Genomic DNA, 24,192 nt, shown 5'->3' on the forward strand with positions numbered 1-24,192 from the left:
GTTCGTGAAAACATTAACGTTTCAGCTTAGACTATAAGAAAACGAAAGAAGTTGATGGATGAAAGAACACAGGAGGCAGAAAGTGATTCCTATCAGCTAATCTTTACTGTACGTTTGATGCAAAATAGTTTCAGAAACATCCTGCAGCAAATGTTCAAATAGGCTGAACCCAGATCTGTTTAGTTTTTACAGACTCCAGTACAAATAACCGACCGCTCCGATCCTTTCACCTGATATGATCCAAAGAAGGTAAATAATACATGCAAAGATACACGTGTAGCAGCTCAGATCATAACCTGCCACTTTATACGTATGTCATTTATCAGATTTAAAAAAAAAAAGATACAAGTTTTACTCATCAACCACAAAAACAAACAGCTTTTACAGTTTAGCCCCGCCCACCTCAAGAAATCCGAGTTACCGCCGAAGCCGAGATAAATAGAAGTAAAATATTCATGTTTTTACAGAAGAGTAATCATCTAATCTACAGTTACATGCTTTCACCGTGATGACGGAAAGTTATCCAGCGTGTTCTGTTTGGTGCGCACACACACACACACACACACACACCTGAGAACAGGTGTTCAGGTTTCATGTTTTCACTTCGTGGTTTAAAGAGGAACCAAACTCAAACTGGAGCTCGTTAACATCTACCTGTCGGATCAGGAGGCTCCGTTTGTGACGACCAATCAGGACGCTCCGTTTAAATGACCTATCAGAGAAGGAGATTGTTAAAACTGGATGTGGGAGTAGCTGAGAGTCACCCCCAAAACATACTTCAAGCACTAACAGATCGGAGAAGATCAAGGCGGCGGGTGATATGCATTCCTGTTTTGTTTTTGAAGAGAAAAATCTCAGCACGACTCTAGCTTAAATAAATCAGTCAAGTCGAATTTAGATGAAATGTTTCATTTTTAAATATTGAAACACAGGAAATGTTTCTGTCCTTTTCGTTTTGACTTTATTTATTTTTGATTTCCTTTATTCTGCTCCTCTCTGTGGGTTTGACCCATTCAGACACTTTGTTCTTTGCACCATGAGTTCATTCTGTAGGTTTAATTTAAAGAATAACTTTATTTTGTCTCTCCTAAATTTGAATCTTCTGTCCTGCTTTGACACCAGTTGTGTTTCTAATATTTGAACATTAACCCAAATACCCCCTGAATGAGACCAAACAGAGTTTTGTGATTCTCATCAGGAGCCATTAAGTCGTCTTCATGAATGTTTCCACGCAGCATCGCGATGAAAGATCTCTATGAATCTGGAAGTTTGGTTCCTTTTTAAATCAAAAGCCCTTAAATTAAACTGATTATCTGTCTAACCCAGGATTTTGCACGGCGGCTGAGACAGGAAGAAAGCATTTATAATATCTATATAATCAAAACAAAAGTCTGATTTTTTTCATTTATTCATTTGGGAAAATGGAGGCTTCAGCCTGAAGATGTTTGCAGACTGAAAAATAGTTTGTTTTTTAACGAAGACAAAAACCCAGTCCCGTTTGGAGCTCTAAACCTGGTTGACAAGCTTATAAAAGCCTTCATTTCCGGTATTAAGGAGAAAAATCTGAGCTCAGATACGATGGAGGTCAATGAGAGTGTGAAACCTTGTTTTGTTTTTTTTTTCTAATTTATTAGGTTAGCTGAAAAACTGGACAGAAAAGCTTCTACATCTGGACTGTCTCAGCTACCGTTCAATGATCAGAAATGTATAATTTCGGGTGATTTTTTTGTGGCTCGTCTCGTTTTCTCTCTGCTTCGGTTTGTTTTTTGATTTGGAAGCCCCTGTACAGAAGGAGGTAGAGCGTGTGGTTTCAGATCGGGTGGTTTGATTTCTCGTGAACAAATCGGATGTTTTGGGGACTGAACGCGTCTGCGGTCGAGTCTGAGCGTAAAGATGTCGATAACAAGTCGCCAGAAAACCAAACTACAGTATGTACAGTGCAAACAGGAGCATCGTCACTGCTGATAAAAGTGTAAACAACACAACGTTTTACAAAGCTTACGAACACAAGATACTTATCTACAAACTGGAGCTACACCACCTACTCCTACAGCTGCAGGTGTCGTCAGCAAAGAGTAGAAACGATTAGAAAACAGAAGTGTCCTGCTTCTCCTCTCTGCGCTCACAGCGACAAGAACGCCCGAAGCGTCTGAACGTGAACGGCCCGAGCTAAAAAAGGAGCTCCTCGTCCTTCAGCTTCCAGAGTTTAAGAAGATACAATCAGTCGGCTCCGTCCTTAGCGTCGCAGGACGAGTCCAGCTCTCAGCAGAGGAGGAGGAAGGAAAACGTTTGTCCCAGATCCAGACTTAAAGGAAAAGTTCTCAGCAGATTATCAGTCTCATGTTTGTGCTTTCCGAAAAACACACTCAAAAGCAGGAAATGACGAAATTCTAAAAGTTTCAGGTCCAGAATAAATATATTCGGAGAAAATTAGCATTGTAGTTTTGAGAGACCAAAATGAATTACTTTTTCTGAAAGAAACGAGTGTTTTGACCCAAGTTAATGAGACAAATAACTCCTTATCTCTGCAGAGCAACGTAAACTCGTTAACTTGTTTATCAAGTTAACGAGTTACAGTTTTATGTTACTGACATTCTGTCCTTTATAACAAAAAGTAAACCTGAACTGACTAACCTTGAGTTTGTTGAACCAGATAACCTAAAAGAAATCCTGGATATGCTTAACCTGCGTCGTGTTATCAGCTTTTCTGGGACACAAACATAAGAACGATTCAGAAATGTTCAAAGTGTCGAACTCCAGCTCAAACCGAGCGCGTCCTGTCGTCACGGCTAAAACGTCCAAAACGAGGCTCCATATTTGTACTTCTGGACTGGTACAGTAAAAATATACAGCTGGTAACTTTTACAATCAGAAAGCATCTGGAAGAGTTTGCAAGGTGGAAATAAGTTCCAGGCAAAATGATTTTAACAGGAAGAGAGAAATAAAACAGCCGAATAAACCTAAAGGCCGTCTGTTTGAATTAGTTTCTGTAGTTAGTATTTATAGTATTTTTTACAGTAAAATATACTTTTATAACCTTTATCACCTGTGCACAAGGATTCGTGGAGTACAACTGAAGCAGGAAGTTAAAACGGTCCTTTTCTGCTCATTTCCAGCTTTACATTCATTCTGAAAATCCACCGAAGCAGATTTGCTCGATTTAAAGGTCAGAAAAAAATCCTTTATCTTTAAGTAACGCTCAGCGCTGCGACTCCGTTTGTCCTTCAACCCTCCAAACCAACCCTTAGCTGTTGACTTATTCGCCTCGCAGATCAGCGACTCGGTTAAAATGGCGCCAAAGTTTTGTTTCTGGTATAATTTGGTCCCAGGAAGTTGACTGAGATGTTTGTAAGGAACTGATGGAAGCTGATTTGTGAGATTTTCTTTTTTTTGTGGTGTACTTGAAGCAGCTTTTTTCAGGTGATCACTGGCAGTGGGAGGGTTTACTGGTAGGCTCCGCCCCTGGCGTAAAGCCGTTGCTGAGGTTGCTGGGACTCGGGGGCGAGCCCAGAGGGGCCGTGGCCTCGACTCTGAGGGCGGGCTCTATGACAGAGCAGCTCTTCTGTGGCAGCCGGGGCTGGACCAGCATTGATTTGGAGATGACTGACGCCTGCCGGAGCCCGTCGGCACGCAGTGGCGGTCTGACGAGGGCGGGGCCAGTGGGTGGAGCTTCAGACATGGGGGTGTTGGGGCTACATGGAGGCGAGGGGCTGAGGGCACTTTGGTCGGCGAGATTGGAATCAGCTTTCTCTGGTGCGTCCTGGTCCGGGGATATGGCCTCTTTTTCTTCAGGGGCGGGGCTTGTGGACTCAGGGGGCGGGTCCTGCTGCATGCTGCTCTGCCTGGAGGTTCCTGAAGCTGGAATCTCGCAGCTGTCAGTGCGACGCCGTGAGCCCTCATGCATCCGACTGGTGGCTACGACGGCCTTCATGGCAGCCTGTTGATACGAACACGCCGTTAGCTAGCAGTGCTATATGCTAACTAAACCTTTAGCTCTTTGCATTTTTTTGTCACCGTATCAGAAATTCTTCAAAATGTAACATACTAAATAAAGAGCAGGTTTGTGGGGCTGTACAGGTTTGATACAACAGCCTGGTGGCATATTTAGCAGTATTTATCTGACAGTAAAGGCAGTTTTAAAGCATGTGAATTATGACCCATTTGGCTTTCCATACATCCACTGCTGCTGTGGATAACCAGTAACCAGGTCTCCAAGCTCCAGTGTTTCATCTGAACGAGGTATTCTTGTTTTGCTTTGGTGGGGAGTGCTTTATATTGTGTCCACTGTGGAGGAGAGTAAAGAAATTTTGCAGGGTTCATCAAATATGGAAAAGGAGCTCTGTTCAAATGTCAAGAGTGTCCGATTGTTTTTGCCAGAACTTCATGGAACAGTGGTGGTGATAACAAGATGTTTCCTGGAACACAGGAAACACATTGGGTCTATTTTGTAGATGAGTTGAGCCAGACTCAGTGTCGTAGGAGTTATGTAAGTATGCAATAGACATCAATGCATTACTTTTGTATAAATATGCCCTGTTTCAAAGATACTTTGGGATTTTGGGGCAAACTGATCAAGAGTAATTGTGTCAATAAAAATCCCCCGTATTTGGCTGGAATCCAACGAGTCTCTGACTGTTATTTCGGTGTGCGACATACCTTACTTTTCACCTACACCAAATAGACTCCTTTTGTTTAGTGGCAGTTATCCATTTTCTTTGTCCGATCGTGTACCCTGGACCCTTGGACCCTGACATCCCGGCCCTATCATACAGTGCTGACGAACCTTAAGTTTGCGTCGAGCGTTGAACTCCTGCAGCTTTCTCTGGGTCGTGTCCATGTGGGAGAAACGAGCAGCTTTGCCCAGTACCCACGGGTGCTGCAGCGCCTCCCGGACACTGAGGCGCTTGCGAGGGTCGAGGACAATCAGCTTACTGACCTGCAGGAGGACCAGCAGGGTTTCAAACCAACTAGTCTCAGTCAGCTGAAGGCGACTAAGGACAGCAGGAGTCCTGCACATATTTTTGTCAAACTACTTCTAATTTATTTACAGATATCTTCCAGTTTTAAAGTCAGTCTGAAAATGTCAAAGCAGTGAATAAACTCACCAAATCCTTGGCGTTAAGGGAGACCTCGTCCCACCACGGCGACACAAACTCGTAGTCACAGTTGAGGATTCGGCTGTACATGTACTGATCGCCTCTTGGGTCAAAGAAGGGCTCAAACCCACAGAGCCTAAAGAACATTAACAATATTTCTACCGTTGGCATCAATGGGAACATTTCAGACATTTGAAAACAAGAACAACGTAGAAGAACGGACCAAAAGAGCACAAACGATAAAAGTAAAGCAGACAAATTTTAGTAGAAATGTGAAAAACTTCACAGCAGCCAGCAGTCAGAGTGAGCACAGTTTGGAGAATTAGAGCGAGATTCTCATCAAGGAGTCAGGAATTTCTGACCACTTTCTACTGCGGGTAAGATACTGACTGTTTATAAATGCTCCTCACAAATCTGTTTTTAAAAGCAGCCCTTTCAGACTGAAATATGATGAAATTCATCCCACATCCCTTTATTTTAGAGAGAAAATGTGTGGCTGTTGACTGTTATTCTTGTGAAATCCACCTGAAGAGCCCTTTAACCCCCAGATCGTGTCTGAGGGCAGACAGAGACCGTGTGCCATGGTTCTTATTGTTTCAGAACCTTCCATGCTGCTATAAGACAGACGGTAAAAGAGAAAACTTAGATGTGAAATCTGCACTGATGGGGCTGAGTCAATGATGAATCAGTTTGGTGTGTGTGTGTGTGTGTGTGTGTGTGTGAGTGTGTGCAGACTCACAGGATGTAGAGGATGACGCCCACTGACCACATGTCCACCTCGGGGCCGTAGGCATTTCCCCGCAGGATCTCTGGAGCTGCAAGGCAGAGGAGTCAGTTAGATGCCAGATGGCTGACAGAAGCTCCGACCGAGAGGTCTGAGAAATCCCACAGAGCGGCGGCTGCAGCGAACGCATCACTGCCCACACCCGGATGTCAACACAACACAGGTGAATACTACAACACTACTGATACATCATCAGCTGACGCTGATACTACATCGTTCATTCGGTGTCAAACTGAAGATCCTCAGGGACTCAGACTCAACTGGAAACTGGTTTTGGACCAAACCAGGGCTGATTATTTATTTAAGTACTAACTAGTTGTACATCTACAACTGATTAACGTTTGAAGAAAATCCAATTGAAGATGACTGCCACAGCTACTCGACCTTAGCAAACACAAAAATGGCGCAAACTTAGACAGTTTATTATTACACTGAGCACGATGAGTTGTGGTAGTAGCTGAGAGTCATCCTCATCACATACTTAATGAGATATTTGTTCAAAACTTTGGTGTGTCAGCCAGCGGGCAATATGCATTTCATTCCATTTCCTCTGGTACTAATCAAAGACTGACGTATTAATACTACTGCTCTAATATCTGGTTTCTGTCACTGTTATAATAGTCATTAACACTACCTAAATACCTTTACTGTATTTGCTTTACTGTAATACTTTTAATACCTAGGTACCTGTGGGCGTTTGGGAAGCAATACATAATACAGACAGTCTTACCAGGTATGTACCTACATACTTAAATACTTAGGGTACTTAGGTACATACAGGTACAGTCACTGCATAATACAGCCCGGTTTCTGTACCAAATAAGTACCCGGTATTTACCAGATAATGTACGTAGTACATGTCAAATATGTACCAGGTACGTATCTAGTACTTACACCGTACCTTCCTAGTATCTACAGGGTATCTGGTCCCTGTAGAGAAAGGGCTGTATTATGAAGGAACCCTAAGTACTTACATTAAGTACAGCCTGGTCCCCTAAGGTACCATGTAAGTACCAAGTATGTATCTGGTATGTACTGGGTACCTACAGGGACCAGGCTGTATTATAAAGGGACATTTTACGCTGTACTTACAAGGCATTTAAGTACTTAGGTATTCACAGGCACTTACAGGGTAACAAGTTATTTCATAATACAGTCTGGTCCTCATAGGTACCAGACTGTACCTACAAGGACAGTCTGGTATTTATCAGATAAGGATATTTGGTATTTATCCTTATCTGATAAATACCAGGCTGTCTTGTGTATTAATAGCAAAGTTTGTGAACCTGTTAAAAGTCTTGTTGTTTCTACAGTTTGTTGCATATTTTCTAATACCAGTGATGCTGAGCTTTATGAGACTCACAGAACCTCACTTACCACAGTACCCAGGAGTACCACAGACGGTCTTCATGGTCACCTGGTCATCGATGATTTTAGAAAGACCAAAGTCAGCTGTGAGAGGGAAAAACAGGACCAAACTGAGCTGTGGTACGTTTGGGACGGTTCTATTTTAGGACAAACGAGGAGGAGGTGAAGCCGTGGAGGTGGAGGGGAATGTGCTCCTCTGCAGGAGGTTCTGTGAAGCAGAAGAAAGAGGAGCTTCTCTTGTCCATCTGTAGCGGTTAGCCAGGGGCTCGCCGGCCATCTGGACCCAGAGAGGCTCCTCCAGAAATAATGAGCCAACAAAGAGCTGACGGAGCGGCTCAAAATCTGCTGTTCCTCGGATAGATTGAAACCAGACAGGGTGCTGTTTTCTGACTGGTTTTACAAAAAGTCGAATCCTTCTGGGTTTGTCTGAACAAATACTCAACATATTTACAAACCATCCAGATTCTTCTTTTATTCAATAAAGTTTGAACTCAAACCTTCCTGAAGACCTGAGAGCAGCAAAAAGGGTTGAATATCGGACAAAAAAACTCAAACTTCTCTTATTGGTCTGGTTTTTAGTTTACTGTTGTTTTCATGTTCATAGTTTCTACCGTACGGTTTTTGGATCATGACTTCTTCAGCTTACCTTCAGCTATTTTAACCATTTATATATCTAAACGTTCAGCTTGTTCAGGACAACACAGCTATGACTTTTCCTGTTTGAAAAATGTAACTTTATTTACCTTTTTCTGTCATTGAAATGAACTACTACTACTACTGATGCTACTGATTTTAGCATTTACTTACTGTTTTGCTACTTTTACCTTTTAACTAACATTTTTGCATCCAGTTTCAGCTTCTTCAACAAATTTGAGCGAAGTCGTTCAGCACTCAGCCTCATCTCTCTAGTTTTTCTGTTTATTTCTACCCGAGCGCTAGCAGGTTTTGTGTTTGTTGTCTCTGTGCTGTCGGCTGGTTCGTTACCGATCTTCAGCGAGGCGTCCAGCGACAGGTCGGCGTACAGCAGGTTCTCGGGTTTCAGGTCACGATGGACGACCCCGTTCCCGTGTAAATACTGAAACACACAGAGAAAAGCAGAAGGCTGCAGTCTGAAACCTGCTCCGCGCGCCGAGTTCATCACAGGAACACACCGAGAGACAAACCAGACGGAGAAGATGGACGTTAAAGCCTTCAGGTGAGGTGAAGGTGTGATTCGGCTGGGTGAACTGACAGATGGCCTGAGAGGAAACAACCAGCTGACAACATTTTTACAAAGTCTTTGGTTCCTGCTTCAGCTACAGACAGAAAGCTAACCAAAATCATAAACAGTGTCATTTTTAAAAGTGGAGCACTGAGTGAATAAAAACAGAATGCAGTGATTTGTTCCTGACTTATTCACTGAATTCATTTAAATTTTTATAGGTCTCCTTCATCCGTGCTGCCCTAGTTTCTCTTTTTTACAACACTTTGGGAACAAAAGCCACAAACTGCTCTGGTTCTAAAGATAAAACATTGAAGATTTCTGCTTTTCAGCTTTTCCCTGAATCTGTTCTTGCTGAAAAAATGGATGGATGGCAGCATGTGTTTCTACAAAAGGACAGAAAGAAAAATAGTTCATCAGCTATTAATATGGTTACCAACAGATCACGCAACATCTTTATTTAAAGCTTTAGCATACAAATTAAAGGGTGTATTCTTTCAAGGACTGCCGGGCCTTTCAATTTAACATGTTTTCATGTGAAGTTTGTGGGTTTTTTCTGTAAGGAGCTGTTCAAACAAAATAAACAGTTTAAATTCAAATTAAATTAAAATTCAGCTCAACACAATCAGATCCAGATTCCGTTCCAGTGATTCAGTCCAGTTCTAATCCAGTTCAGTAGCATCAGATCCAGTAAATTAGCAGATTTCCTGTGGCAGGTTTGGTTTCGGGTGTTCTGTAAACGTGGGAGTTGCAGGCAGCAAAGTTCCCGTACAACACGTCAACGTGCGCTGGCTGCAGGTCTCTTATGTAACGGCAGCTTCCATCCTGCTGCTGAACAGATTAAAACCAGAGAGGATTAACACACACACACTGACCACAGCTGACCTACATTTATCAAGAAAAACATACGCCTGTTTGCCTTCGTGTGTGTGTGTTAGGATTACTGTGCAGTTGTATTTGTTATGTCAGTCGTGAATGTGACGTTAATCTGCGGCAGAGAAACACGCTACAGTCCCTGAACACATCAGTATGTTTTTATAGCAGTTTGAAACGCCCAAGCAGATCCTAAAAGAGGAGATAAGTTTCATACATCTGTCATGAGAATGGAGAAGTATTATTTTAATTTAAAGTCAGAAGCATGTTTGGAAAGACTCAGAACTACAGCAAGAACATATTAGAACATCTAACAACTAATTAGATTATTGTCCACAGACCAGTAGCATCCTGTAAATAGTTATAAAAAGATCATCGCAGTGAAAACATGGAGGGCTGCATCACTCTGCAGGTGTACCTCGTTAAATTACCACTTTACAAAAAAGTCAGGACCTTATAATTACACTCCATATTATTAATAAATGAAACTAGTGTTCTTAAAGGAACACATATTGCTTGACTCCTTAAATGCCAAACTTTAAAATGAACATTTGAGCTCAATATCTGTAGAATTGACTGAGTTTGGAGAAAAAAGTTTAACTTCTACTAGATTAACGAGCTGATGGCTAGTCCAAATTGGGGCTGAGTCTAAAACAAATTGCTGCCATCTTAAAAGCCATATTGTAAACTTTGGCATTTCTGTATTTTCATAATATAGTTATTTTCATAAAAATACAAGATTATTTGCAAATAGTAGCCATTAGCTTTAGAGCATCTGAGCCGCTTCCTGCAGGATCAAAATCAAAATGTTTCAGTTGCAATAACCCTTTAATCTGAAATTATTGTTCATCTATAGTATTATAAGTCTTGGCCCCACTCAGACTAGCCACAAACTGAGATTACTGAAAAAAGTTATCGACAACAAGTAAGATGTTAGTTGTTTGGACCTCTTTAACAGAACCTCATTTCAAAAATCAAAGGACTATTTTCTCTCCTTTTTATCACTAATGCTCATCGGTTTTTCTTAATTGTGTTTCTGTTTACAGAATTCTGTTGCATAAATGTTTCAGAAGAAGCCTGGCTTTCATTCATGCTAAACTTCAAATATGAATTTGTGCCACTTTGACGTTTCATTAATTCTGTTTAGAAGCAGAAGTCTGTGACTAATCAGCGTGAGGAGAGCTCACACCTACTCATGCTGCAGAAAGACAGATTTCTGTTGGAGATGAATGATGTTTTTCTCAGTTATTAAAACAAAAAATCTGGGTTTTTCTTTTAAAATATCGAGTGTTTTCTTCTCTCAGACTCCAGCACAAAGATGTTTAACACAAAACAGCTCATCTGGTTCCATAAGAACTCACCTTTCAGCACCTCCTAAAGTGTTAATAAAGTGTTTTATTCACACCCACACCGGTGGGTTGACGACCTGCTGGAGTTATGTCACCTTTGAGTCTAAAAACAGACGGTTTAAAGGTGAAATTTGGTGTGAGGCTTGCAGACACTGAACAGCGTTGGTTGAGCAGGAATCCAGCCAATAAGAACGATGATCCGAGCCATAAAACCCAGTCAACGTATGATTAAATCTGACAACTTCTACGACTAAATTAATCACAGCAATTTCAGCAAAACCTGACCAATTATTGTAACTAAAACCAACAAACATGGTACCAACAGCAACATCTGTAGATACCAAACTGTCTGTTTTTTCTCTCTTTGCTTGTAAAGGACAGCGTTTATACTTATTTACCCGCTTTACCGTTCAGGGTAAAGAAAATGGATGGATGTTCAGAAAAGTTATTTCCTGAACGCAGCATCTTACCGCCACGGCCTCCAGGATCTGTTTGATGACGTGTGCTGCGTCCCTCTCGCTGTAGTAACCCCGCTCCACGATCCTGGACGCAAAAACACAATCAAAAATACTACAAGGCAAAAACACAGACATCTGAAATGAAGCTTTAATTCACCAGTGATTTAGCAACAAAACCAACAGCATTCAGCAACAATCTGAATTTTGTCTGCAACTAATATTTGAAAAAACAACTACTTGAACTACTCCTGACTACCAGTAGTTCAAATTTGTCCTCTGTAGAGGACATTTGTAAACTTGAATATCTCCCACCCACTGCATACTACTGAATTAACTCCTTTTGGTATCTACAGAGGACATTTAGGGCTTTTCAATGATACCAAATGCGAAGGGGTGGGGCTTTTGTACCTTCCTTTTCCTCATTCAGAAAAATGGCGTTCATCAGTACAAGCACATTTTATGGGAAGAGAAAAAGTAAGTGCATAATACTTTTTGTTGTGCAAATTTTGGTTTAAAATGTTGTTGGCATATTCTATATAAGTCTCTTAGCAACATATTAAAACCTTCTATGAAGTATTTGAACTGTATTTTATCATACTATTTAATTGTTAAAAAATTGTCTTCTGTAGTGGACATTTGTAGTTATTTCCTCAGTTTTGTTCCATTTTTTCTGTTGAGTTTTTTAAATCACAAGAAGGAAAGTCGTTCTCAGAAGCAGAGAGAATTTTACTGCGAATTATTGATAGAGACTCAGATATTTAGGTGTCTGATGAAGAAGGTGAAGATGCAATGTCTCAGGCACAAGCAGAGGACGTTGATTCATAGAGCTCTGAGGATGAAATTTAGGCAGGGCAAGCAGATGCAGAGTCAGATGAAGCAAGACAGTCCACATCTCAGCCCAACTGGATTGAAGGTGTTTGTCTTGGCTGCACCAACTGGTCTGGTCTTAGACTTTGTAGTCTACCAAGGCAAGACTACCTTCCAGGTTACAGGAGGAAATGGCATTGGAGAACAATCTGTTCTTCATTTGGCAGAGTCTGTTCCTCAAGGAACCCACCTGTTCTTTGACAGGTTCTTTACAACAATCAACCCCCTTGACACCCTGATGACAAAAGGGTTGACAGGAACTGGAACGCTCATGAGTAACAGGGTTCCAAAGGAGTGATCATAGGGGATAAGACCTTCAAAAAGAAAGGCAGAGGTGAATCAGAGATGGTTGTCAGACGAAGGTCTGACAACCATCCTGAAGTTGCTGTCATAAAGTGGTTGGACAACAAGCCAGTTGTTATGGCATCCTCTGCCTATGGCATTGAACCTCAGTACACATGCAGAAGATGGTCCAAGAAAGACAAAAGGTTTGTCCAGTTGTCAAGGCCACTGGCAATTGCTGAGTACAACACCAACATGGGTGGCGTGGACTTGGTTGACTGAATGTTAAATTTCTACAGGATGGCTTCTCGCACTCGGAAATGGACAGTGGTGCAGTTTTCCACTTTTTTGACCTGGCAATCACCAACTCGTGGCTTCAGTATACGAGTGACTGCCAGTTTCTGGGGAAGAAACCACTGAAGTTGCTTAACTTCAAACTGCTCCTTGTTGAGGAGTTGATTACTTGGGCCCAATCAGGATTTGGAAGTGACAGCGAAGATGACTACACTCCTCCATGTCAAAAGTGGAAACCACAGCCAAATGCAGCTCTGAGACACTACAGTGACATCCATCTTCCAGAGATGGTGGACAAAACACATGCATCAAGGTGTTGCAGATCTGGCTGCACGGGCAAAACATGTGATGTGCACAAAGTGCAAAGTGTTCCTTTGTGTTTCCAAGAAGGGGAATTGCTTTTGGAAGTATCATAGCAATTAAGCACAGGAAAGCAAAAGAACTGCGATGATGGACAGTTTTGTCAATGTGAAATTCATTCTGATGTTGATGTTTGGATATTTTCTTTGGGACAAACTGGTTGGCATCGAGGTTTAGTTTCAAATGTATGGCGTTCCAATGTCCACTGTAGAGGACACATTATATTTCAAAAACAAAAACTTTTTTTTCAAAAAAAATGTTTTCAGTATTCTAATTACCTTACAAAGGTTGTGGAATTTAAAAAAAATGGTGATTGGACAATATTTCTTTTCCTGGTAGTCAGGAGGATACCTCAATATTACAATATTACCATCTGTCCTAATTGTTTATCATAATTTTATAGATTTGAGATGTAATTTACAAAACTTTCATTGGTACTGTGTGACAGGACAAAGTGGTTTAACAATAAATAAGTATTGCTTTAAATAAAAAGGTACGCATTATTGCAGAATCAACATGCTTTTGTTGTTGTTGTCTGATCAGAAGACACAGCAAGTTTGTGAATGTTTCAGGTAATGACCATAAAACCAAAAGCTGCGCCAATGGAAACATGTGTTAAAGGGACCGTTTCTGCAAGCAGCCAGTAATGCTGGGTGCTTGAAAAGCTCACAGAGGGGAAGTGGGCGTTGTTAGATTTCCAAAAGTGCCATCTTTGTGGCTCACAGGCTCATATTATTTTAGGTTTGGTTTGTGCAGCCTCCGCTCAGATGGATGCTTCACTGTTGAGAATGCTATAATGGTAATAAATGCAGAGTGGCAGCTTCTTGTTCTTGTTTTCATAGTTTTGGTTAACTTCGTTTACCAAAGTTCTGTCATTACAGACACATTTTGAGTCATTTTATCAGGCAATAAAACAGAAAATACCTCTGCACTGATCACGATGTGAATGAGTTGTAATATATACATAGTAGACCATGATATTAGAAGTGATTCTGTTTTTATTGAAAATAAAAACCATGGTTTAATATTACCACCCAACGGAGCTAAACAATCTACTGCAACAACAATACCCTTAACCAAACATGGAAACTTCACCAAACTACAGGAACGCTTACAACTGACTCAGCTTCTGAACTGAACATGTCAGTTTCTCAATGAAAAAAGGCATGGAACAACACAAACACCTGGAACTGAATCAGAAACGGTAAAAAAAATCACTTGAACTCAACATGGCTCGGGCAGGAAAACCAACAACTGCAACTGAAAATGGCGACTTCTCCAACATAATAAACCAATACAAGAGCAGAAAAACTTGAGCTTAACACACCTCCTGCAAGGTAACCAACCACTGCAACACCTGCAACTGGAGATAGCAACTTCTGCAACTTCATGAGTAACACTGAGGGGTGTTTGTTCTTACCGGTCAAACAGCTCTCCTCCGGTCACCAGCTCCAACACCAGCGCGATGTCAGTGTCCGTCTCAAAGATCTCCTTCAGCTGGATCTGAGTCACACATAAAAACATTGTTGAATTTGACAATAAATGTTGCATTAATTTGTGTGTAGTAGTCATAACTTATATATGTTTTGTCAAATTCGAACTTTAGGTTCCTTTAAACCACTTAAAACTAGATTTATATATAGAGAGAGAGGCTCAGGAGGAAAATTGTGCATTTCAGAATGAATTTGTAAGAAAATCCTTGAGGGCTGTTTGTTAGGTCAGAGCAGAATGCCATCTACGTCTCCATCCACCCATTCGTTACACCATATGGTGTGTTTTCTTTCTGCTGGAGGTCACTAGCAGCCGAGGGCTTTCTAAGATGGATTTGAGTCAGGCAGGTGGGAACGACCTGGCCAAGGCTGGTCCGCCACAGATCAGGAAGCCGGAGCAGATTTTACTGTTCGGCGAGACAGATGAGCGCCAAACTGTCCTCAGGTCTTTATGGCAAACTGCCAACGGGTAGCCAATACAAGAAAAACCAGACAGTTTCTGAAGGAATGCTGAAGTTTTCCAACACAGCTGCTGCCTAAAACTCCAGCATTCATCAACTTTCTTCTCTGAAGCCCAACAGTAATTTGGGACTTTGTGACAATCCAAGCTGACAAAACACAGTGTTTTGATGTAGAAACTGTACTGATTGTGGAAATAAGATAAGTGTTTGCAAACCTTTTGGAAAGTTTAGATAGCTCAAAAGTTAGATCATCAAAATCAACAACATTCTGTGGCTGTCTCTTCAAAACCCATCAAACTTAAACTGTAATTGTATAAAAACCATTAAAGACATCAAAACGCCGGTTCAGTCATTTAAACTCCAACTTTGTGTGACTTTTTTAAACAGTAAATGATGTTTCTATTCTAAAATATGTCTGAGCTGCCGATCTTCAAAGAGGGCTGGGTTTTCTGATTTTTTTCAACAAAATCCCACTGATGTCAATGGGGATTGTTTTTGAAGTTTTTTGCTAATTTAGCCTAAATTGTTTGACGTACTATTATTATAATTATTTCCAATGATGCGGCACACTTTGTGTGAACTTTCCAAGTTTGCAGGAGCAAAAAAGTGACAAATTAATGGGTAAACAGTAATTAGGATGTTTCAGTGGTTCTGCTGTGGCCCATTAATAGGTGTACATGTAGTTAATAACATCAGTTTATCCTCCATAAACTGATTTCTGCCTTGGAAACGACACATCCTGACATCTTTCAACACAGATGTCAGTCTTTAGCTCCAGCTGTGACTCACTAACGTTGTCTTGAAGAGAAACAAAATGAGCGAACTGTTACTGCAGTAACCAGAAATAACTCCTGAAACTTCACAGCTCAGCAGCAACCACAAAGCAACACCTTAGCAACAATCCAGAGCGCCCTTTACGGCTCCTTTTTAGCACAGCCATATGGTGGTTTTTATACTCTGAAATACACAACGCTGGGCCATTAAAGCAGTCTATATTTAACAGGTTTCCATCTTAGAAATGCAGCATCTCAATTATCTCTATATTTAAGTTATTAGCTGATTTAATGCAAAGCCAAACTTTACATAACACCTATAGATTCTGCTATTTTACTTTCTGCTCTGGGTTATTTTTATATTTGCGCAGAGATGCAGACAAGCCAAAGGGATATTGATCCAGGCATATCAAATAAAGCAAAGGTTTAAAGTTGCATCTTTGCCGTTATTGGACCTGAAGGGATTATTCACGTTCTAATTATGTCATTTTGCTGAATTTGTGGAGGTTAAATGAATTCTGCGAGAGGGAGTAAAGAAACTATGACCATGAGATAAAGTGATTATTTAGAGATGTGCTTGGATATGATGGTGAAAAACATTCAAACGTTGTGCTGTGGCAGTACTAAAATCAGCTGAAAATAAGGCTGACGTATTTCACACGTTCAGGTGTTTTAATTCATAGGAAACAACAGGATGACTTGTTTAGTTTTTTTTGTCTCAAAGCGTTGGTGTGGTATTTCCTTAAACACTTGAAACATGACTTGATCCAGTCTTCAGCAGAGTTACAACAATCCTTCGATTGACTTGAATTTTTCTTTTAAAGACATAAAACAAACTTCACTATTATAGACAAGAACAGAGCTAAGCTGTGACTTGAACTTTTATAAAGACTTGACTTAAAACATATTTCAGAAACAATGTAATGTTTTGAGTTTTAAACAGTCTAATTTTGAACTAGTCTTTGGAAAAAACAAGGCATGATTTGAAATAGTCGACTAAAAACTTGATAAATAACTTGAATGAGTCCTTCGAAGGATTTAGACACAACCTGGACTGGTCTTCCACAAAACCCTGAATTGACTTGGACTTGTTTTTTTACAGACTGGGTTTAATCTTCTAGTATTTTAAAAGCTTACAGTACAGCTGGGCTCAGACACTAGTCTTCTAAAGACCTAAAATGCTGGATTGGCCATCATTAAAATGACTATAACATGGTCATTTTCACAGATATTGGGCTAAAACTTGGATTGGTAGTAGATGAGAGTCATTCTCTGAGCACCACTAAATAAAACAAGACCTTTGTTTAAAACTTTGGCATAAGACAGCGGGCGATAGGCACTCTTTCAAGGAATGCTAAAGGATTTATTCGCCCTTCAGTTGGAGATACAGTACAAGCTAACTAAATATAATATAATAACATTTCAATAATTTTAATGATCATTTTTATCTCAAGTTTGGTCGTTTTAGTGTCCCGTTTCAATGCATTATACTTTTAATTGTTTATCGTTTATCTTGGCGTGTTTTGGTGTCATTGTAAAATCTAATTTTCCCCTCCGGGGAAAAAATAAAGCTCTGGATGCGGAGTAAAATGAACGCGGATCCTTATACTTACGATGTTCGGATGAGAGAGCCGCAGCAGGACGCCAATTTCGGTGCGGACGATTTTTTTGTCAATCTGCAACAGAAGAAACATTGCTGGAAAAATACAAAAAACATCTTCTAACAAATTCATACTCAGGAGCTTAAACATTATGACCAGACTCTTAAATATTCTTAGTTGTGTCATCTCAGTCTTTGACAGTGAGCCAGATGACTGACCGTTTTCTTCAGGACTTTGATGGCATAGGGCTTCTGGGTTTGTTTCTCCTCACAGCGATACACAATGGATGTCGCTCCTCTGAAACGACAGGAAAAAAAACAACCACTGAGTGAACAAGATTGCAAGCTGCATGTCAAATAAAAGGAAATGGATCTTTCTACTAAAAGCAGTTGATTTTATTGTGTAAATCTGTCAATGATCCAACACTCACTAGTTTGTCCTGATAGTAACAATGAAAGAAAACAGAAGTAAAGATGTGTCTCCACAGCAGGAACATTTCAGCAACCATTTCTCTGAGCTGCTTTCCACAAATATTTCCACATTTAACGAGGCTCCTCCACTGGAAAACATATGTCATTCTGCCTGCAACTGCAGGTAAAGTACGAAGTATAAGGAATTACCTCGGGTCAGAACTTGGACCAGGAGGTAGATACCCATAAAGCTGCCAACTAGTTCATTTGGTAATGTCATTTTTAAAGATGTGGAACTTTTAGGGAAAAGCAGCAAAACTTTACAGCAGATTTAAAGACAACCAAAGCTCTGTTTTACTTTGAAAACAAACCAGCTTTGCTGGATAAATTTAACCCTGGTTTGAATCAGCAAAAGACCCAAAAACCGTTGATGAATCTGGGTGAAAACGTGCAGGAGGACCTTTTAGACCAGCAAGTTTCTGGCTTTCGGCAGAACTCACAGACAGGGAAGAATTTTACTCTATAGGCACCTCAGGGCTATGTGACATTCCTCTATAAGCACCTGAGGGCCACAAATGCCTCTTTTACACGGGCCCTAATTCAGAAGTCCGGCTCTACTCCACTCTACTCCGCTCGATAAAGAATGCATCGTGTTTACACTGGCCAGTTTGGTCTGTAGCAGAGGAACGCCTCCTAGTGTTGCGGGGGGCGGGGCCGTGGGGAGAAGGGGGGCGGGTGCGCTACCGAAACTTAGCACAAGTTGTGTAAACAACAAAAGCGCTATGGACAACGTTGGCCCTGTGTTGTTGCTGTTTTTTAAACTTATGGGGATTCTCCTGAGACTTCAGGAAGAGAGGCGCAGTGGAAGAAATGCTCTGGATGCCGCGATTGTTCGGCGGAGTAGGACAGCTGTTATCCGCCGGAGATTTCAGGCTTTACAGGCCTTCAGCTGGGGGACTGATGGCATAAACGTTGCAGGGTAAGCTAACGCTGTTGTTTATATTCCTACATTCGCTCTTTATGCTTGCATCTGGTCACACCCATGACCAATGAGTGAACAGGAGCTAAGCTTGCTCCACCCATGAAGCAGGGCTGGCCCGACTCCGAAGCAGGGACCAAAGAAACAGGGACCGAGTCAGAAAAATGCAGATGTAAACGCTCGCAAAGCGAGCCGAGTAGAGTGGAGCCGGGACCGTTAGGGTCCGTGTGAAAGGGGCAATAGGTTCCTTAATAGGCACCTCGGGGCCACGTGACTTTGACTGGGCTGATATTAGATTCATGTTAGCTCTTGATTATTTTGAGGTTTCGAAGTGATGAAAGCGTGACATCGGGGTGAGGCATCTGTGTGTATGAGTGAGTTTTAAACGGGGGGAGGAGGGGGTCTGGTATTCTGCTGGGACAGATGGAGGAAACAGATCCATCTGAAAGCAACGACACACACACACACACAAAGTGAGTCCTGGTCGGTCACCATGGCAACAGGACACCCTGTAACAGAGCTGGTGGCAGCGCGTTAAAATTCACCGTTGACATCAGTTTACCGTCTCATGCTTCCTGAGACACAAACAAACAACTTTTGCACAAACACGGCGCGCGTACGTGCACACAAACACTGCATCAAATCAAAGCGTAAACACACGTAAACAACAAACAAAAGACCCTATAAACTACTTGAGCAAGTGGGTTGTTGACACTGACTGCACAACAAACAAACAGACAACATGAGTTTAAACTCAGACCCTCGTTAGTATCACAAATAAAACTCCTGTGTTCAAAATATTACTTTAATTGAAAGAAGAGAAGCACTTTCTACTAAATAAACCTTAAAAAATAGATTATTTATCATACATTAAAGCTCTGTTATTGGTAGTAAATTGCAAAAAAGAGACATAAAAATATCTAAAAACCACTCGCATATTTGTAAAGAATATATAATTGAAATGGAAAAATACAAGTTTTTGGACTATTTAAAGTATTTTTAATGACAAAAAACTGTGTCATTGTGGCAAATCTAATCTAATTTTTAGACAAAAAGAAATAAAAAAAAGCTATTTTTTATTCAGAGTGCAGTCAAAAACTGTATAATATGTTAGGTCATTTCAGTTACCTAACGTGAGTTTGTTCACTTTTGTTTTACAGCAGGAAATACACAACTAAAAGTTGTTTTTATTTTTTATAGTATAAAGACACATTTTATAAAAATAGATCTCCTTTTTGTGTTTTTAGATTTGTGCTTTTTCTGACCGGAACAGATATTTCTTCCTGAAGTTTAAGATAAGAGATAATTGCAAAGAAAAAAAAAAGTGAGAACAATTTTATTTTGTTTTGCCTCTTTTATCTTCCGTTAATCATGTCACACTTCGCCTCACAGTGGGTGTTGACTCCGCCGACGGGAACTAAATTAATGACTCAGAAAGACAAATGTTGCTGAAACCAACCGCTATAAATGCATTTATCTGATCATTTATTTCCTGAAATGTTACATTTTTATGCTGCTCGCAGTTAGCTTTACTTCTACTTTAAGTGTTTTCTTATTAAATCTAATATACTGCACTGTACTGAGAAAAAAAATTACAGCAAAGTTTTTAAACATCTTTAATCGACATCATGTTAATTAGCATTTTCCTGGTAGTGTTTTATTGAAACCTCGGTGCCACTTATCATGCAAAACTGAATATTTTGTACCAAACAAAGAAGTTCTAGGAAATAAAGTAAATCAAACATTCTCCTAATGGTCTCAAATCTCATAGTTATTTATTATTTTTCACCTTTATTATCTTAAAAAAATAAACAATAATAAACTAAATTTCTGAAACCTGCAACAAAAGTCTCAAGCAAAATTTAAAACTGATGCAAACATCCTGTTTGCCACGAAATCCTGTTTATGGAAGCTGCCATGTTGTATTTTTGGAACCAGAGTACGAGTCACATGGGGCTTTAAGCCCCGCCTCCTCCCTCACACAATCGTGTGCTCACATGACCCATGAAAAAATACTATTACAGCTAAACATCTTAGAAAAATGAACATTTGAACATACAGCAGCAAGGTAAGAACTACATGAATCCCATTTTACTCCAGGTTTATTTGTTTAAATGGAGGGGGCGGGGCTTAAAACAAGCCCTGGAACAGGAACTGGTTTTCCTCTGGCTTCAACTTTCAGGTTCTGGTCAAATGTCTGGATATGTACGATTTGACCTCCAATAAGGTAGCAGGGGCGGAGCCATTGGGCGGCCATGACACTTGGAGGACTTTTAATACCGTTCTTTACATGGGGGGGCGGGGCTTAAAACTTGCACTGAAACCAGGTTCAGGCTTCAGCTTCCAGGTTCTAAAATATATTTATGGTCTATGGCCAAATTAGCACAAAAAATTATGTCAAAAATAGCCTACTAAAAAATAAAAACTTTAGATATCCAACTAATAATAATAACTTATTCAAAGAAAATTTAGCTTTTTAAGTAAAAAAATATATATAGTAAGAATAAAAAACACTTTGAAGTAGGAAAAATTAATAAATAAAAACGTATTAAAAAGCTAAAATATTTTACATTTTAGATGTAAAACTTTGTTTTTAAATAAAATGTTAGTCAGAATGTTTAATAGTTGTTCTAATTTGTTATTAATCTGATTTTATGAGTAAAGATTAAATATTTTCCTTCTTTTTCCTGACAAACAATCAACATTAAAGATTAAAATCTGCCTTCAGAATTCAAATTAAACTGATTAATTAATGAAAAGTTGTTCTGGTTCCGGACTGATTTACAGCAAACGTCAGGCTGGATTATGAAGCGTTTCTGAGTTAATCTCAGAATCAGGATCACATGGACCCGCATGTGGACAACTTTGGCCCACTCGGGTGCGCACCAGAACCCACGACACGAGCCCCCTCCCAGGAAGGAGTACCTGCCCAGCTCCGAGCCCAGGGTGTAGAAGTCCTCCACCGTCCCGTCCCGCCTGGACCCGTCCACCCAGAACTCCACCGGCTCCGAACCAGGCCGGGACGTCGGCATGGTCGGAGCGGGACTCCTCAGATCCAGCGCCAGGAGGACCGAGTCCGAGAGCACGCCGGGACCGGGTCTGATGGGACCCGATCGGAACCAGGAGCGCTGTAATCCAGATCAGATGTCAGATGTGAATCCAGTTCGGTGGAACCCAGATTAGAGGAGCGATGGGGGGTGATTCATGATCCTGGAGGGTTTTAATCCGGACCGACAGGAGGAGGGGGAACCGCCTGGTCCCTCAAATTCTGGACCAGGACCAGTTAGGATGTCTGCGGCGGGGGGGACATCAAAAGAAGAGAAAAGAACCGAACCGATCCGAACAGGTCCCCAGACCAGCTCTTTAATCCAGATGCACCGAGTCCAGATGTGTCGCAGCTGCCACCGGGCCTCAGAACCTGTCAGGGCTCGGTTCGGCTCGGTCCGTCCGCCTCCTCCCGGGATTTTCAGTCTTAATGTTTCCGTGTTTTTCCCGGCAGATTCGGCTCGTCCGTCCCCGCAGAGCTCAGCAGCCTCCCGGCGGAGCTTCAGCACCGGGTCCGGTTCTGTGTCCGGACCGGGGGGGGACACGCGCTGATCACCCGGGTCGGCTCGGAGCGGGGTGTCGGTGCTGGATGCTGGAGGGTTCGGATCCCAGGCGGGCAGGGCTGCTCCAGATGTCCGCTGGATCTGCGGGTAGAGAGAGATGCTGCTGAGATCTCACAAGCCCCGCCCCTCCTGCCTCCGCGCCGACCAATCACAGGACAGCACGGAAGCTGCGCCGCGCCTCCATTGGCCCGGGGCCCCGTCAGTCAGCGGAGCCGCTGTCAGCAGCCTAAATAAAGAAATAACCCAAATACATAAATGTGCATTAGCGTGACATCTGGAGGCTTTGATCCTGCGGGAATCAAACCAGCAACTCACACACTGCCGCACGTGCGCCGCATCCCGCAGACACTACACACAAAAACAACAACAAATGATTAAATAAAACTAAAACATAAATTCTGTTGCATCCTTCAGAGGCAGATTAAAATTAACCAGAAACTCATGAATAATAAAACAAAACATTCATTATTTACTTCACATTTTCATGGTCAAACTCTGAAAACTCTCAGCTACTGCCACACCCAAGTTTAGCCCAGTGTCTGGGTTTGTTAAGGCTGATTAGCTGTGGTGGCCATCTTGAATCAGGTGGACTCCATCCGTCGACCAGCCGAAGATTATACTTCCTGGGAGTTTCGTTAAAATCGACTGACTCGTGAGATGTTTTGCTAACATTTTTTTTTTAAAAGTTGGGTTGTGGGGAGTAGTTACTGTTAGTCAGTATCCTACCTGCAGTCCGAGTGGTTTCAGTTTGGAGGATCAGGACAATTCAGCTTTATTAAATCAAGTGTGTGAACACTTATGCAACCAGCTAATTCCACGTGTTGGATGCTAATATAGCTACATGCTAATTCTATCTGTTTGTTTTTCTTCTAATTTTGAAGTTTGTTTAATTCTTTCAGGGGTTGTTTTTGAAGATGGTCTTGTTTGGCTGTTTGTTTTATTTGGGGTTTTATTTTATGGCGTTTTTATTTTCTGAAGTATTTCCTGTCCCTCCTTCCAACAGCACACGACTGACCGGTCACATTTCGATGGGTTCTCGAGGTTCTCCTGAGCCCAGGGGGTTCTGTTGATCCTGATGGTGGGATGTTTCTTATGTAGTTCCCCCCCTGAGGACTCAAAGGTTGTGTAGTTTATTGGTATTTAAACTTAAAGCTGAGAGGTCTTTGCTATTTTCCATTAAAAAGTATATTTTTTTGACTGATAATTTTCTCACAAGAGGTTTGCTTTTAGAAGAATTAAACCTTGTTTTCCCCTTTATTGGTATGAATAAATGGTCATTTTTAAGTATTGTTTTGGTCATACAAACAGACTGAACTAAGCTGACTCAGCCCAATTTGTTTTTACAATTAAAAAGTCAGACAAATCACATAAATCCACCATTTGTTGATTAATTTCCTTTAACAGTTTTGGTTCTTTAAAGTCACTTCATTTCAAATGAAAACAAAAAGAACCTGAAAATAAATTATATCAGGAAACAAACAGAAAAGGTGGGATTAGAAGCTCCCTGCAGATTTTTCTCATTGGTTGAATGAGAACAGGTCTGTAGTGCCATGGCCACCACATGGCTCCGCCCCTTCTGCCCTTCAAGCAACCCGCCTCTGATTGGTTAGTTGGGACTAACGGCAGTTTACAGTTCAAACCTCAGAGACAGATATAGATACAGTCTAAATAATATGAATTCGTTTATATTCTCCTATAAATATCAGGGCGGAGCCAAATGGCGGTCGTTTATGTGGAGAGGGCGGGGCTTAAACTTGAACTGGGACCAGCCTGTGGGGCTGATGGTCCTGTTCAGGCTTCAACATTCCGGTTCCTGTATGAGTTTTAAAAATTATGTTTTATTTTCATAGATTTAGACCTAAATGGAAACCCGGAAGAACCACTTCCTGGTCTACAACATGGCAGCTCCCATAAACCTGGTCCTGCTCAAAAACTGTA

The 24,192-nt window shown here is 41.1% G+C and overlaps 1 protein-coding gene across 1 annotated transcript; it reads right to left on the bottom strand.

The window, feature by feature from the left end:
* Window positions 1–82: 82 nt before the first annotated feature.
* Window positions 83–23,162, bottom strand: si:ch73-60h1.1 (calcium/calmodulin-dependent protein kinase type IV). The gene is made up of 11 exons (XM_017437600.3): window positions 21,572–23,162; window positions 17,476–17,554; window positions 17,270–17,332; window positions 14,353–14,435; window positions 11,142–11,214; window positions 8,233–8,323; window positions 7,258–7,332; window positions 5,836–5,911; window positions 5,106–5,232; window positions 4,784–4,936; window positions 83–3,937 (listed from the first exon to the last, which is right to left on the bottom strand). The coding sequence occupies exons 1-11, from the start codon at window positions 21,676–21,678 to the stop codon at window positions 3,425–3,427; spliced, it is 1,440 nt and encodes a 479-aa protein (XP_017293089.1). The 5' UTR covers window positions 21,679–23,162; the 3' UTR covers window positions 83–3,424.
* Window positions 23,163–24,192: the final 1,030 nt, after the last annotated feature.

This window comes from Kryptolebias marmoratus, linkage group LG18, assembly GCF_001649575.2.
Source record: "Kryptolebias marmoratus isolate JLee-2015 linkage group LG18, ASM164957v2, whole genome shotgun sequence".
Classification (NCBI taxonomy): Eukaryota; Metazoa; Chordata; class Actinopteri; order Cyprinodontiformes; family Rivulidae; genus Kryptolebias; species Kryptolebias marmoratus.

Bases quoted from the DNA above. Each gene is read 5' to 3' on its own strand.
- si:ch73-60h1.1 (XM_017437600.3), bottom strand. From the start codon at position 21,678: ATGCCGACGTCCCGGCCTGGTTCGGAGCCGGTGGAGTTCTGGGTGGAC. The intron at 17,333-17,475 runs GTCAGTCATCTG...CTTCTGTTGCAG, and splicing joins TCAAAGTCCTGAAGAAAACG to ATTGACAAAAAAATCGTCCG. The intron at 14,436-17,269 runs GTAAGTATAAGG...TGTGTGACTCAG, and splicing joins GGCTCTCTCATCCGAACATC to ATCCAGCTGAAGGAGATCTT.